At 38.7% G+C, this 15,886-nt stretch overlaps 2 protein-coding genes across 4 annotated transcripts in view; one reads left to right on the top strand and one right to left on the bottom strand.

Moving 5' to 3' along the window:
* Aco1 (aconitase 1) overlaps positions 1-7,975 on the top strand; it is a 65,853-nt gene extending 57,878 nt beyond the window's left edge. The window contains exons 20-22 of one of the 2 annotated variants that reach the window (XM_087183394.1): positions 166-288; positions 3,340-3,525; positions 4,424-7,975. In XM_087183394.1, the coding sequence (XP_087039520.1) occupies positions 166-288; positions 3,340-3,525; positions 4,424-4,537 (423 nt within the window). In that variant the 3' untranslated portion in view covers positions 4,538-7,975. The remainder of the gene's footprint in view (positions 1-165; positions 289-3,339; positions 3,526-4,423) is intronic. The other variant, NM_001310240.1, reaches the window with a different exon arrangement.
* Positions 7,976-13,408: 5,433 nt separating this feature from the next.
* The window catches only part of Rigi (RNA sensor RIG-I), a 74,932-nt gene continuing 72,454 nt past the window's right edge, over positions 13,409-15,886 (bottom strand). The window contains exon 18 of one of the 2 annotated variants that reach the window (XM_021252958.2): positions 13,409-15,218. In XM_021252958.2, coding sequence (XP_021108617.1) covers positions 14,922-15,218 — 297 coding nt within the window. In that variant the 3' untranslated portion in view covers positions 13,409-14,921. The remainder of the gene's footprint in view (positions 15,219-15,886) is intronic. The other variant, XM_004838383.4, reaches the window with a different exon arrangement.

The raw sequence follows: 15,886 nt of genomic DNA, 5'->3' as shown, positions 1-15,886 counted from the left end.
GGGGCTTGTAGACCACCTGCCCAATCAGTTGAGTTTTGTTGGCTTTCCATTGACTTGGCCATCTCCTGATCCACTGACCCTCTGCTCTCACCAGGACATGCTGGGCCAGTATCCGCATACTTTGCCTTTTATGTATTGGTAAAACCTTCCTTTTCTCTCCCTCAGCTTGATGTGTTTGATGCTGCTGAGCGATACCAGCAAGCAGGCCTTCCCCTGATTGTTCTGGCTGGCAAAGAGTATGGCTCAGGCAGCTCCCGAGACTGGGCAGCCAAAGGCCCTTTCCTGCTGGTGAGTATGAAGTGGCTTCCCAACAGGCAGCTGGAAGGGAAGCCAGGAGGGTGCCCAGGAATGAATTGTGTTGCTGCTTTACTCGTCAAGATGTTGTGAAAGAGCAAGCTCTGAAAAGCATTTAGTATTTATTTCCTGGTGGATCTACATTTACTTCACTTAGTGGAGCATAATAATCTAAAGTTGAACTGATCTTTAGGTCAGACATTCATACTATGACAACTATTGGACTTTTTGAGTGTCTATAGATCAGTTTGAGGAGGAAGGTTTATGAAGTCTGACATGATATTCAAAATGTTTATATCAATGTCTTTTGTAGAAGTTTCATGATTTTCATATAATTCTCAGAGGTTGGGGACCCAATATTTAATAGGGCCATTATCCCAGATAAATGTAAGGAATAAGTGAGAGAGAGCTATTGTATCGTCTGGCAAATTCACAGAAGGAAACAGTAAGGGCCTTTGTGGGAGTTACCATGACAAGAGTAGACTCCAGGTTTCCTGGAAAAAATGAAAAGTGTGTGCTTTTTACAGTTGCTTTTCACTGCCAGTGAAAAAATCTACTGATAGTATCTCAGTGAGGAAGAGAAGCTCTCTGAACATAGCCAGGCAGCTTTCTAGAGCCTTCAGCTGTTGCAGAGCTTTGCCTTCTTGAAGTATCCCATAGGAGGGGTGGTGCCAGCAGCAGAGAGCTTTTACCTCTTGAGCATTGGCTTGCCCTGAGGGCAAGGAAGAGCTGTGCTGCCAGCTTCATTCCCCAGGGGAAGGTAATGCGATTTAGCTGATGTTAATTTAAATCATTTACAGCTTAAACAAATTAATGCCCTTGGGAAACACTAAGTTATATCCAAAGTACAGTAAAAAATGTGGCTCTCTGGCAGGCAACCCTCAAATGTCATTGAATACTACCCCAAATATTTTGTAATTACTCTGTTTTAAGTTAGTTTCCCATTGCTGGGACAAAATACCTAACACCCACAAGTTAAAGGAGGAAAGGTTTATTTTGGCTTAGTTTGTAGAGGTTTCAGTACATGGCCCCAAAGCAGAGGGACATGGCAGAGGAGGCTTACTCATGGCATGGCAGTGGGAAGCAGACAAGGATGAATGGAGGAAGAAGGATCTATACTGTTCCAGGCCACGCTCACAGTGACCCACCTCTTCCCACCAGTTGGTAATATTTCCCAACATCATACCCAGCTTTAAACCCATCAGTGGACTAATCCACTATCACACACCAGTGAGCCAGGACCACACACCCACAATCCACTCACCTCTCAAAAGCCCTAAGAGCACATGAGGCTCTGGAGAGACATCTAGATAGAATCCATAACACACTTATTTTGCTCTAAGGGGAAAAAAGAAATGTACTCTAATTAGTTGATAATAGGTCAAAGGCCTTCCTTTTCTGGAAACTTCTAAAAAGAGCTGGAGAAATTACACAAGAAGGATTTTTAGGCAGCGGATTAGGGGCTGACAGTAGAACTGAGACCTGGACAATAAGTGGTCAGGTTGGGAGCTCTGAAATGTGACAGAGGACAAGAAGAGAACTGGCCCTAAGGAGCACCCTAAAGTCTAGATTTCCCTGCAGAGGGGCTGAAATCTGGCTACCCAGGAAGTTGTGCAACAGCATTCTTGGTCGCCCAGGCTGAGCCACTCAGCAGTGCTGCCCGGTGCTCACTGGAAGACAACAGTTACGATCTCAGCACCTGCAGCACATAACTAGGGATGTGACGCTTTGTGTGCAAAAAGCTTCCCACTTTCCCCTCAATAAACACACACATATGTAAATCTCTACAAAATACCTACTATCCCAAAGAATCTGCCCTTTCTCTATGGCAGGTTCTCAAATTTGGAAATACCTATGACTTTTTTTAAAAATAACTTCTTAGATACAATCCCTAGAGATTCCATTTTAATTGCCAAAGAGAAAGGCATGGACACTGGGATTTTAATAAGCTGCCCTTGGTGATTCTAATGTGCAATGAAGTTTGAGAACCCTTGTTCAATAGCCATGATTCTCTGGCACCTCCTGCCCTATGCTCTACTGCAGTTGGGATGCAGTAGATCTGGGGTAGTATCCAAGTGTCACGTTTTTAATAAGCCCCCTGAGTGAGTCTGAGGCAGGTGTCTCAAAAAGCGTGTCCTAGTTATTCAGAGAACTTTTAGAATATTTAATATTATTACAATTAATATTAACTATTAATTATAAATTAATGAAGAATTCTAATTAGGTATCTTGCTTTATTGATTATTGCTCTATATTGTCAATTATACATTACCTACAAAATAGGAAGCTTAATATCGAGACTATTCTGCTCATTTTGATCCTTGAAACAGGAAGTTTAACAGGAGTCTGCAGTAATCACTTACTTTGTAGTAGTATGCTCTAAAAATTACTTTTTTAAAAAATTGGTACTGGAGTTGAACCCAGTGGGTGCTGAGCTACATCCCCAATACTTTTTTATTTCATTTTGAGACAGGATCTAAATTTCCTGGGCTGCCTCAAAGTAGATCCTCTTGCTTTAGCCTCCCAGGTAGCTGGCACTACAGGCATACACCACCTACCATACCTAATGTGAAAATTACTTTTTGATTAAACCTTCTGTGTCTGCTGATACACTTGCAATAATAAAAAAATTCAAGAGAACTTTCTTTACATATCTGGTATAGATTCCAGATGCATGGAATTTTGCCAAATGGTCTTGTATCTCAAAGAGGCTAAGAGCATGGTCAGACCACGTCATTCAGATACCAAATCCTACCACAGATTACTGAATAAAGGGGAAGAAGAGTAGCATCTGCTGTGCCCCAACATTGGTGGAGGGTAGATGGAGAGAATTCATTTCAGTGGTTGCATAGTGCTGGTACATTGTAAGTTGTCAGGCTTGCTACTTTATTTCTAACTGAAGGATAACATCTTTAGGTAAAAGGTTAACAGGTACTTAGAGTGAATTTAACTGTAAGAACAGTCTTGACTTAAGAATACTTTTGTGAAGTTTTCATGTACCTGAAGAAAAAACTAACAGTGTCCAAACTGTCCTTTATTCATCAGGGAATCAAAGCTGTTCTGGCTGAGAGCTATGAGCGCATTCACCGCAGTAACCTGGTTGGGATGGGGGTAATCCCCCTCGAGTATCTCCCTGGTGAAAATGCAGACTCTCTGGGACTCACAGGGCAGGAACGATACACTGTCATCATTCCAGAGAACCTCAGACCACAAATGAAAGTACAGGTTAAGGTAAGCCTACCTTGTCCTTGGCAGGGCCTGCTCCAAAGGGCCCTTTGCTTGTAATCACTCTTATTAAAAGGAAATTCATGGAATTTGAGAGGAAAAAAATTAAAAGTCAGTAGGGCTGCATTAGACTCAGAGTCCTACTAGCACCTTTTACACTTGTCTTTGCAACATAGTGAGGATGATACCTTTTGATTTATTATTTCTCTTTACTCATAGAGTGATCATCAGTTCCAATCTTACCTCCCTTTCCCAACCAGCCTCTGTCTCCTGTTCCTCTCAGTCCCACTCAGCCCAGAGAATAGTAAAGAATAGTGACTTTCATATTACCTAGAAAAATCTTTTTCTTACTATGAAAATGTGATCAACATACACATTAGCCCCCTTCCTAAGCAACATCCCAGATCCTAGGCTTTAATTAGCCCAAGGGTGAAAAATAACAGATTCTTAGGGGAGGACAGGACAAAATGTCCAGCACCAAGGTCCCAGGGGTCACTTAGTATGCAGGCACAGGCAGCTATGATCTCTGTGTTCTGGGTGAGCAGCTCGGTTAATGGCCTAACGTGCAGCCTCAGTGACACTTCTGTTCCCAAACACTTCCATCCACGGGGAGAGGGTTTAGGAAATAATACCTCCTTATAACTAATGGCTGCTGCCCTCAGAAGCTATTTCTAGTTCTCAGGTCCATCAGTACATTACCTCCATCACTACAGTGCTTCTCAAGCTTCGGCAAATAAATCCCCCCAGGGGTCTTATCAAAAGTAGATTCTGATCCTGAGGCCACCAGTCCTGGTGTGCTGCTCATGCTGCTAGTGTGTGAGCCAGAGGGCCACCCAGGCAGAATCACCCTGACACCAGTATCTCACCTTCACCTTCAGCCTTCTTTGCTTCTTTGCCATTGCAGCTGGATACTGGGAAGACCTTCCAGGTTGTCATGAGGTTTGACACTGACGTGGAGCTCACTTATTTCCACAATGGGGGCATCCTCAACTACATGATCCGCAAGATGGCCAAGTAGGCCCTCATTTCCTAGAGAGCTGCATTTGGTGCTGCACCTAGGGAGGCACCAGCCACCCAGCCAGCAGAGGCCCTGGTGAAGAAGCCGCTCTTCTTCTGCACAGGGTGTTGCCTTGAACACAACAACTGAGCGCTGCGGTTTGGGTGCCATTCCTGGAGGCCCGAAGCCAGAAGTTCCTACATTCTCTATTTTTGTTAATTGTTTATCTTTTTCTAGAATTTGGAAGCTAGAATTGTGGGAAGATCAGTAGTGCCAGAAAAAGAGCTGGTTTGTCTTTGAAGTTGCTGATCACAGGACATTGATTTTCTACTCTTACTTAATTAAACTTCAGCTGAACACTAGCAAGTATTTTCAGAAGGGTCTCCTACCCTTTTCATTGTTTTTCTCTGTTACCTTCTGCTCACTGAAGCCCTTCCCTTGAACTTTTCCTTTGTATGTTTTATCAGTGATAACTGACATAAGTAGGTAAGAACTTTTTCATACTTCAAATCATAGTACTGATTTGGTGGACAGGCCAAACATTGAAATTTCTTGATTACAGACCTTTTAGTAGATCAACATAAAAAAATGTTTTTCTCTATCTTCAAAATTTTTTTCCAGAAAATATTTCATCAAGGGGAAATCAAAATATTCCATGAAGGGGAAACTTTGGAGGTGGTTTGGGAGGAAAACAGAACACTTCTGATTTGAATAAGATTAAATATATTTTCATGGAAAATTTGTTGTCTTTGGAATTGAATTGTGCTGGTGATAGTTTTATATATTTACAACATATGATCCTGAAACCTGGATGACTTTCATGTTCTGTTTGTACAGCCACATCTGAACTGTGTAGGTACAGTGGAAGTGTTGAGGAACCAATGTATTACCTGCCCTGTTTGGGAGCAGCAGATAAGAAGGAAGAATAACCTGATAGTAGTAGCAAGGCAGTAAATATGGTACACAGATCCTAGCCTTTTCATGTTCTGAAGTTTATTTGCTCATTTCCATCATTAAAGTCGTTTAGGGCATATCTGGCTACCATAAAATACCACAGGCTGAGTGGCCTAATCAACAAAAATTTATTTTCTCGTAGTTCTGGAGCCTGGAAGTTCAAGTCTGGTTTCTTGTGAGCACTCTTCTAGCTTGCAGGTGGCCTTTCCTCCTTATATGCAACAGAAGAGGGAGGAGAAAGAATTAGCTCTCTTGTATCGTTTCCTATAAGGACATTAATTGTGTAGGATAAGAGTCTCATCCTTATGACCTTATTTAACTTTAATATTTTTCTCAGATTTTTTTTTCTGCATGCTATTTTAGGGGTTAGGGCTTCAACACTGGACTTTTTAGAGGACACAAACATTCAGTCCATAACATGACACCTTATAAGGTTAATCTCCTTGCGATGATTATTTTAAACTTATTCACATTTTACTATAAGGTTAGCAACACTGACAGATAATCAAAGTATTATTAGTTCCACTGTACACATTAGAAAAGTTAAATAACAAGTCATAAATCTAATAAATGAAAAGTACCAGGACTTCAAAGCTGACTTTCTTAATCCAAAACTAGAAACTTTCCTAAATTTCTAAAGTTCACATCTGGAATGGGTCTTACCAATTTGTAGATCATGTATTAACCCCTTTAAATTTCTCCATGTCTTTCTCTGCAATCAGTCTGCTACTGTCCTCTTGAACTCATTCTGTGAGCTCACCTCCTATGCCCTGGGCACTCTGTAGCTGTGTGAGCACCAGAGAGCTAAGGATGTCAGCCTAGCACCAGGTGCGTGGTCTGTCAGCCTTGGCGCCAACCCAGCCAGTGCTTCTATTATGGATCTAAATGGAATTTGGGGGTGGGGGTTGTTTTTGTTTCTTTTTGCTTTGTATCTTTTAATTGTTTTTGACAAATAAAAATTGTATTTACTGTATAAAACATGATCCTTTGAAGTAATTGTAGAATGGCTGAATTGAGCTAAATAACATATATTACCTCACATATTTTTTGTGGTGAGAATACATTTAATAGTGATTTTCAAGAATATATTGTTATTAACTATAATCACCACATTGTACAATAGATCTCTTGAATTTTTTCCTTCTAAACAAAATTTTCTGTCCTTTTTCTAATATTCCCTTAGCCCTTGGTAATTGCTGTTCTACTCTCTGCTTCTATGAGTTTGGCTTTTTAGTACTTGTGCTGCCAAAGCGAGCACTTTTTTTTTTTTTTGGTACTGGGGATCAAACTTGGGACCTTGTGCTTGTGAGGCAGGCAGCGGCACCACTGAGCTAAATCCCCAGCCCTGAGTTTGCCTTTTTAGATTCCACATATAGGATCATGCAGCATTTGTCTTTGTGTGCGTGGCTTATTCTGATATCCTCCAGGTTCATCCATATTGTCAAAAAAGACAGGATTTTGTTCTTCTTTATAAGGTTGGATAGTATTCTGTTGTATATAATTACCATATTTGCTTTGTACTTAGGCTGATTCCTCATCTTGGCTATTGTAAATAATGCAGCAATGAATATGGAAGTGCAGATACCTCTTCAGCATACTGGTTTCATGTCTTTTAGATATACTTCATGTACCCAGAAGTGGGACTGTTGGATCATACAGTTTTCTGTTTTTAGTTTTTTGAGAATTCTACACTGTTTCCCATAATAGCTGTACTAATTAATAACATTCTCACCCACAGTGTGTAAGCATTCCCTTTTTTCCACATCTTCACCAACACTTATCTTTCACCATTTTAATACTGGCCATTTTAACAGGTCTAAAGTGATACTGTGGTTTTAATCTGCAGTTCCATGATAGTGAGGTTGAGCATTTTTTTATGTACATGGTGGCCTTTTGTATGACTTTTGAGAAATGTCTGTTCAGGTCTTTTGTCCATTTTTAATTGAATTATTTGATATTTTATCACTTTTAAGAGTTTTTTTATATTCTGGATATTAGCCCCTTATCAAATAAATGTATGGTTTCCAAATATTTCCTCTCATTCTGTAAGTTATCTCTTCATCCTTTTTTCTGTGGCTGCCAAAACTGTTTTGAAGCAATCCTGTTTGTCTGTTTTCATTTTTATTATTTGTGTTTTCAGGGTCATATGCAAAAAAATCATAACTTTGACCAATGTCAATGGAGTTTCTCCCCTATGTTTCCATCTAGTACATTTACATTATTGGGTCTTATGTTTAAGTCTTAATTCATTTTTAGTTGATTATTGTGTAATGTAAGATAAGGATCAAATTTAATTCCTTTGCATGCAAGTATTGTTTCCCAATACCAATTATTGAAGAAACTATCCTTTCTCCACTGACTCTTTTGTCAAAAATCACTTGGTCAAACATGTATCAATTATTTTCTGGGATCTCTGTTCTATTCCCTTGATCTGTGTATCTGTTTTCATGCTGTTACCATTCTGTTTTGATTGCTAGATCTTTGTAGTAAATTTGAAGTCAGACAGTACTGTTTCCAGATTTGTTCTTTCTGTTCAAGATGGCTTTGGATATTTGAAGTCTGTTGTTGCACACATATTTTAGGAATATCATTGGAAATTTGATTAGGGTTGTATTGAATCTACTTAAGAACATTTGGACATTTTAATGTTAATTCTTCTGCATGTACATGAGCAGTTGTTTCATTTTTTGTTTACTCTTCAGTTTCATTGGTGGCTTATAGTTTTCAAAGTATAGATCTTCGACTTCCATGGTTATATTGATTCCTAGGCATTATTTGTACCTATTATAAATGAGATTGTATTCTTGATTTCTTTTTCAGATAATCTCATTTTTAAGTATGTAGAAATGCCACTGATTTTTGTGTGTTGATTTTTGTATTCTATGTTTGCTGACTGTATTCGGATAATTTTTTGGTGGGTTTCAGAGTATTCCATATATAGAATCATATTATAGAATCATATTATAAACAGAGACAATTTGACTTTTCTAATTTAGCCTTTTATTTCTCTCACTTAGTTGCTTTAGCTAGGACTTATAGGACTATCTTGGCGTGCAGAAGAATGAAACTAGGTCAATATCTCTCACCCTGTACTAAAATCAAATCAAAATGGATCAAAAACCTAGATATAAAACCAGAAATGCCGAAACTGCTGGAACATAACATAGGAGAAACACTTAAATCCAGAGACAGAGGCAAGTACTTCTTGAATAGAACTACAGTAGCACAAAGACTAAAAACAAAAATCAACCAATAATACTATATTTAAAAAGCTTCTGCACAGCAAAGGAAATACTCAAGAATTTCTAGAGACAACCTAAAAAAATGGATAAAAAATTTTGCCGACTACTTCTCTAATAGAGAATTAATACCTAAAATATATAAAGAACTTAAAAAATTAGACCCTTCACATAACTACCCAATTTAAAAATGGACCAAAGAAATGAATAGATACTTCTCAAAAGAAGAAATACAAATATGCAGTATGTACATGAAGCAATGCTCAGCATCTTTAGCCTAGGAAAATGCAAATCAAAACAAGTGTGAGGTTCCGTCACTACAGTCAGAAAGGCTAGCATCAAGAACATAAAAAACAACAAATGCTGGTGAGGGTGTGGGGAGAAAGGAACTCTTATACATTATCAGTAGGAATGTAGACCAGTGCTATGTTGAATAGAAGCACAGTAATACCTTGGTTCATGAAGGCTTCTGTTTGCAAACAGTTTGGCTCCCAATCAAAAGCATTCAACAAGATTTCGCTTCCTTTTACAAACTCTGCATCAGATGACAGACCACAGCCATCTTCCCCAAAATCATAAAACAGTTGGTTTATAAACCAGGGTACCACTGGAGTAAGAGTTGGCATCCTTGCCTTATTCCTGTTCTTTGAAAGAATAGCTTTTCACCATTGAGTATGATGTTGGCTATAGGTTTGTCATATGTGACCTGTAATACGTTGAAGTACATTCTTCCTGTACCTAATTTCTTCAGAATTTTTGCCATGGAGGAATTGAATTTTGTCAAATTGTTTTACCTGTATTGAGATGATTTTCCAGGCTTTTTTTTTTTTTTGTCCCTTATTCTGCTTTTTTTGGTCTCTTGTTCTGTTAATTTCTGTTAATTTGTTATTCTCAGCTTTATATACTTGAGTATATTAAATCATCCCTGCATCCCAAGGAAAAGTCCTACTTCATCAAGAAGGATGATCCTTTTAATACACTGTTGAGTTCAGTTTGCTAGTGTTTTGTTAAGTATTTTTATATCTGTGTTCATCAGGGATAGGGGTCTGTAACTTTCTTGTAGTATCCTTGTCTGGCTTTGATATCAAAATGATGCTGGCCTCAGAAGTTTGTATTTTCTCTTCAATTTTTTGGAAGAGTTGAGAAGCATTGGTATTCTTACTAGGATTTTCCAAAACCATTATTGCCTGATCCTGCCTAGAGAAACAGAAGCATTCCTTGGCATCCACAGTGAGATAATTGGCAAATTATTTAATGCAGCAAGTCAAATACGTGTATCTCTGATTGTAAGATGGACTTCATGTGTGTGTGTCTGTTGCTGTACATGGCAAAGAATATCTAGAAGAAGAATATATTAGTCATGACTGTCTCAGTTATGGTTCTAAAAGCACAAGTCATACCAGATTAAGCAAAACAAAACATAAACTACTTCATGTAACTTAACAGTGGTAGCCATGTCTCAAGCTTGACTACTTCTAGTAAGTCAAAACTTAGGCTCCCTGCCTATCTTTTCCCCTCCCAGCTTACCTTCAATTGGTCATCTGTAATATTCTCATTTTTTAGGACCCTCCATGGGCCAGTGATGTGGCCACCAGCAGCTATGGATTGACAGTTAATACTTTGTCATCTCAGAAATGTCTCCCAGTTTTCCCTAGGTAAAGATAGTGGGAGTTTCTAGGCAGCCAAAGAACCTTATTGTGGCATAGTTTTCTCTTCCAGGATGTATGAGGAGAATGTGGAAGAGCCCACAGGGTTACAAGAGCAATGTTAAGTCACTTCTGAAAAACCAGGGTTCCATTGGCTGCCTTAGGAAATTGTTAAATGTCATTGTTGTGTTGGAGCAGCACAGCTCCACTGCTCTGCTGTCCAAGCAGCTCACCAAGATCGTAAACTCTGTAACAGTAAAGGATTAAAGATACAAAGTTTAAGGAAAGGAAGACATTTTACTAGAAATGAGGAAAAAGGAGTTAGATAGCTACCCTGATAAATCAGAGTAAGGGACTCCGCCAAGATGGATGAGTGGTTGGCCCTTTATTTTCGGTTGCTTGTACTGGATGGCAGAAAGACTCCTCAGAGCTTGTCACAACCTGATTGGCTGTCCCAGGCCTTAAGACCCTCAACTTGGGTACCATGCCTATGTGCAAATTCCTAAGTAGGCTTTATTTTCTTTCGTCTTGTCAGGCTCTATCTCTGAAATTTATAGGCTAGTGAGGGAAAGACCATACATACAAGGTCGAATTACCAATTAAGGGAAAGAGGAGTGTGTGTGTGTGTCTGTGTGTGTCTGTGTGTGTCTGGGTGTTGATATGTATTTTTTATACTAAATAAGAGCTGTCTTAGTTTGGTGTAGTGGCACTTGCCTATAATCCTAGCACTGGGAAGGCTGAAGCAGGAGGATAGCCATGAGTTCCAGGCCAGCCTGGACTACATAGTGAGTTCAAAGCCAACCTAACTACATAGCAACACCCTATCTCAAAACAACAACAAAAAAAGAGCTATCTTTAAGTGGCCACCCCTTGTCTCCTTTGCATTTTATTGAAGGTGGGGAGGGGCAGCTAAACTAATTTGATTAGGGCACCTGCCTGGCTTTGGGCTTATCAGCTTTCTCTTATCTTGTTCTTTGCTCTCAGTAAAGTTTTAACTCCTTCTGGTCAGGATTAGCCAGAAAGCCCAATGAAGCCCTTATTTCATATATTTTTTTCTGTCTACCTACCCCTTTCGCCTACATCATGACCACAAACAGGATTTAACTCATTTTTGTTTACTTAGCCAAATTACCATAAAGATATAGTTATAGCTAATATTTTTAATACTTTTTAAAGTTTGCATCCCAAGAGCTAAATTCTACATATTTCAATAGAGATTTGTGGAATAAAAAGTTTTATTTTATGATGTAATGAAACAAGTTATTGGCATGATGTTGAAGTTTATAGTCCAATTTGATTCTGGTTGTTTGATCAGTATTCAGCCTGGATACTCACTGCTGTGCTTCTTCTACAGGATGTTAGCAGTATCACATGACTAACGGGTTTCAGAGTTGTATTTGGGAACCATTGGGTTCAATGTGTTTTATTACTAAAGAATCTTACCTAACCATACAATGCTTTCTTCTGAGACTCACAGCACTGTGTTCTTGGGACATGCTTAGGAAATGCTGGCCTCTGATTGGTTCATTATTTGAAATTCACTTAATACTGAATCCAGTATCTTCAGGGCAGGTGTCAGTTTACTCACCTTGGTGCACAGTCAGGCCTTCAATTAAAGACTTCTCATTTCAAGGTGAAAACATCACAGTGTTGCACTGGCCAGAACCAGGGAGATAATAAAGTCTATATTTATAGAGTTAAGTTTTATCAGAACCAGCTGAAGAACTTCAAAAAAATACATATGGCTGGCCACCCTATTAGGATGCTTTAATGAGGGCTGGACATGTGCCCATGGAAAACTTAACCAGCTGGTCCTCAAATACAGCCTTTCGTCAAGAAATCCAATGACCAGTATTTGGGCATCAGTCAAAACCTACATGTTCTTCATTCAGAACATATTGACCAAGTGCCTTCTCTGTTTCAGGGTCTATACCTGACAATGGCTTGACTACGTATAAAAGTTCAATAAGGAAATTCTAAGTTTTTCTTCTTTTAGCTTTAGTCTTCTGTTATGGTTTGGGTCTAGATGTCCCCCCAAAGCCTCTCACATGGTCATAGAGGGGTTTTTTCGAGGTGGCTGAATCTTGAGTGTGTGATGCTGGGATTAAGGGTTTGTGGTTACTAAAAGTCCACGACTGGACTGGCACCACCCAAATCCCAGTAGTCTGGCTACAATATAAGGGTCAGAAAGAGACTTGTCTTCTCCCTTGCTTGCTTGCTTTTGCTGTCTTCTGCTTGCCATGAACTTCTTCTTTGCGATGCCCCTCTATTAAGCCACTCTGCCTTGGAGCAGCTGATTATGTGTAGGGAACAGGGAAAGGGGACGTTACTAGAACCTCTGCAGTAAGTCCTAGTCTCCTGCGAGCCACAGCAGCACAAGGCGAATTACAGGAAAGGTAGAAAAATGAGACAGAGAAGAAGTTGAGCTTTGGGTCTGATCAGTACTGCTCTGGGTGGCAAAGACGAAAGCCCCCACCTTACAGTACATGGGGAGAAACCAATGTAACAAATGACTTGCAGAGTTTGGTACATCCCTGTAAACAAGATGTAACAATCCAAGAACAATGAGGAACTGAGTAGATGAAGATTTTGTTCCTCCCAGGATGTCTTCAGCTGGTGTAATCTTGTCCTGGATAATCACAGCGTCACGGATCACTGAGGTCTCAGTTGTAACTGGAGGCCAAAATGGAATTATGTCTCAGAATTCCATAGCTGGGCTGTAGGCAGGAGAACTAGGCTGACCAAATGATTTTACCCAAAAATTATATAGCATTGCTCCCGACAATTATGGACTGAAACTGTGAGCTAAATAAATTTTTCCCTCTTAACTTTAGATGTTGGGTATTTTGTCTCAGCAGTGAGAGAAAAGTAACACGTCTGCCTTCTTCCATGGGCTGAGAGGATTGCCTTTATCTAAATTAAATCATTTAAATTTTTGAAGTTTTCTCATCTGAAATAGGTTTCCAGTAGATATTTTATACTTTGTATTGACATTCTTAAAGCAGGGGCAGCAAAGAAAGGCAATCACATATCAAGAGGTATGAAAAAATGAGCTCTAAACAAATTGATTTAAATAATCCATTTTATTGCATTTTAAGAATACCACTATTACTAACCATTATCAAGCAACTACTGTATATCATGTATTTTTAACATTCTTTGAATTTTTAAAAGCCCTCATTTTGCAGATGAAGAAAAATCAAAGAGAAGTTAGATAACTAGCAATTTTCTCTGGCTACTTGCCAGCACTATTGCTCTTCAGATCAAACAGAAAATGAGGTGACTCTACCAAATCATCCCATTGATCTCCAGGGTTGACTGGCCAGGTATAGGTGATCTCCAAATAGCCTAGATGTAAATAGGTGTTACTTGAAAAAGGTTGTATTTGTTGAACATAAGATCAACATTTTATGATCTCTAGAGCTTTTTTGTTAGGCCACTGATGGTCCTAATGCATTATAAACAACTAATCTGAATCTGTTCTAGGAAGATGCTTAAATTGCTATAAAGCTTACAAGTTACTAGAGATTCTACTCTAAACTGAACATGAACTGTGTTGGTCTGGTGAAAATAACAAGACTCAAGACACTATCGCAATGATGGGAAAACTCCAAACTAAGCTCTGAAGCATCAGCAAAAATTTTAAGTAGAAAGGACAGCCAAATTAAACTACCTGATCAGTACCATCCAAGGGACTTAACTGAGAACACACAGTCCAAGTATTAAACATCAACCGTTACTGGAAAATGACTAGAGATGGCTATGAAAATGGCAGGTTAAGAGAACAAACTAATAGAGAAAAATAGATAGTAAACTAAAAGAACAAAACTTCAGGAAGTGATGTGCCCTCACTAATAAAAGCTGTCTACTATAGTTTTATGATTATCATGCTACACACTGCTATGAAGAAAACATGAGTGTATATATAACTTATACATACTTATGTAGATATACTGAGCCCTTGGAATTATCTACACTTAGCATAAGTGTAAAGAGGAAGCAATAAGAAGGGAAAGAATTAGAAGAGAAGAACCCAAGGTAGAGTTTCAAGAAAGGAATGTAACGGCCCTAAGTAGCAAAGAGACCAAATAGAAGAGCCAAGAAGTACCCAATAGATTTGACAACCAGTCACTGGTAGCCTAGAAAAGAACAATTTCAGTAGATTGTTAAGGGCATAAGCTACTGTAGAGTAGCTTTAGGAAACAAAGGGGTATGAAAAAACCTTTCAACTTTTGATTCATTCATCCTAACATGTGCTGAGTGGCTATTATGTGTTCACTGGCAATTGGATAGGAGGGCAGAAACAATTTCAAATTTTTCTCCAAGTTCTGTGAGTTTTCTTGGCCCACAAAATATTCAATGCTCCAATTCACTCACATGTGCTTTGTATATGTGATACGATACAGATTATTTAAAACAAGTGAAGTTAACATAAATATTCAATACAGTATAAGCCTTACGTAAAATATTTTCACAAAGCTTACAAGTGATCCATGGTTGTACCCACTGGATTAATTTCTTCTTCAAAGTTACCAGTCCCTGTAGCTAAAGACTGGGGCCATGAGGTCATTTAGACATTTCTGTAGCATGAAATTCTATCTTCTTATAAGGAAAGTCCTTCCACTTTGTGTACTGTTTCTGAAGTCCAGTTACAATATCCTCCACCACAAAACTTTCAATCTTTATGACTGGAATCTCAAACGTCTTATATTTCCCATGTATTCCCCAGTCATGGCCACAGTTCTGGCTGGCACAGAATATCTTTTCTTTCTTTTCAAAATTTCCATAGCTCCGTGGTTTGGGGTGTGGTTTACTCACAAAGCACTCCTTAAAAGCATCTCCAATCACAGTGTGATGGGATTCCTAAGATGAAGGGATGAAACTACTTAAAAAAAAATGTCAGTGCATAATCGTAACTTTAGAAATCTCACATCTCACAATAATATGAATTGAAGAGTAGGTGAAATCCTTATTTTACATTTGGGAGAAGGAAATCGCAGAGTCAACTGTAGGACAGATTAGGATCCATTTATATTGTTCTCGACTTAGAAACATTCAGGTTGTGAACTTTCACATACAAACGAACAGACCTCGGATTACAAACACTGATAGATGCGAATGTATTGCAGAAGTAGCTCACATGTCTGCCAGATAATGTCACAGCGGTTCTGCTGTGTGCTTACTGTACAGTGCATGTGTTTGGGTTTTTGGTGCTTTACATTGTATGTTTGTATCAAAGGTGTGTAAGACTCACTTTGTTGAACTTACAAAGGAATCTGATTTACGAACTTGATCTCTTACACACCAGGGAAAGGAAGTACTTGTATACGTTTGACTGTTTCCCAAAATACCAATGTTTTACATACCTTAGTATATCTGTTAAAACTAAGAAGTTAACATCAGTACATTACTAGTAACTAAACTACTGATTTTTCTACTAAAATCTATTCTAGGACATAATATAGGATATCACATTTCATGCAGCATAACCATTTTTAATAATTAAGTGGCAGCATTTTTAAACTATTTTT

The sequence above is a fragment of the Heterocephalus glaber genome, unplaced genomic scaffold, assembly GCF_053883595.1.
Source record: "Heterocephalus glaber isolate CG9 unplaced genomic scaffold, H.glaber_assembly_v1.0 deba00001481, whole genome shotgun sequence".
NCBI classification, from domain to species: domain Eukaryota; kingdom Metazoa; phylum Chordata; class Mammalia; order Rodentia; family Bathyergidae; genus Heterocephalus; species Heterocephalus glaber.
The sequence above is the reverse complement of the archived record's forward strand: the minus strand, read 5'-3'. Positions and strand labels throughout refer to the sequence as shown.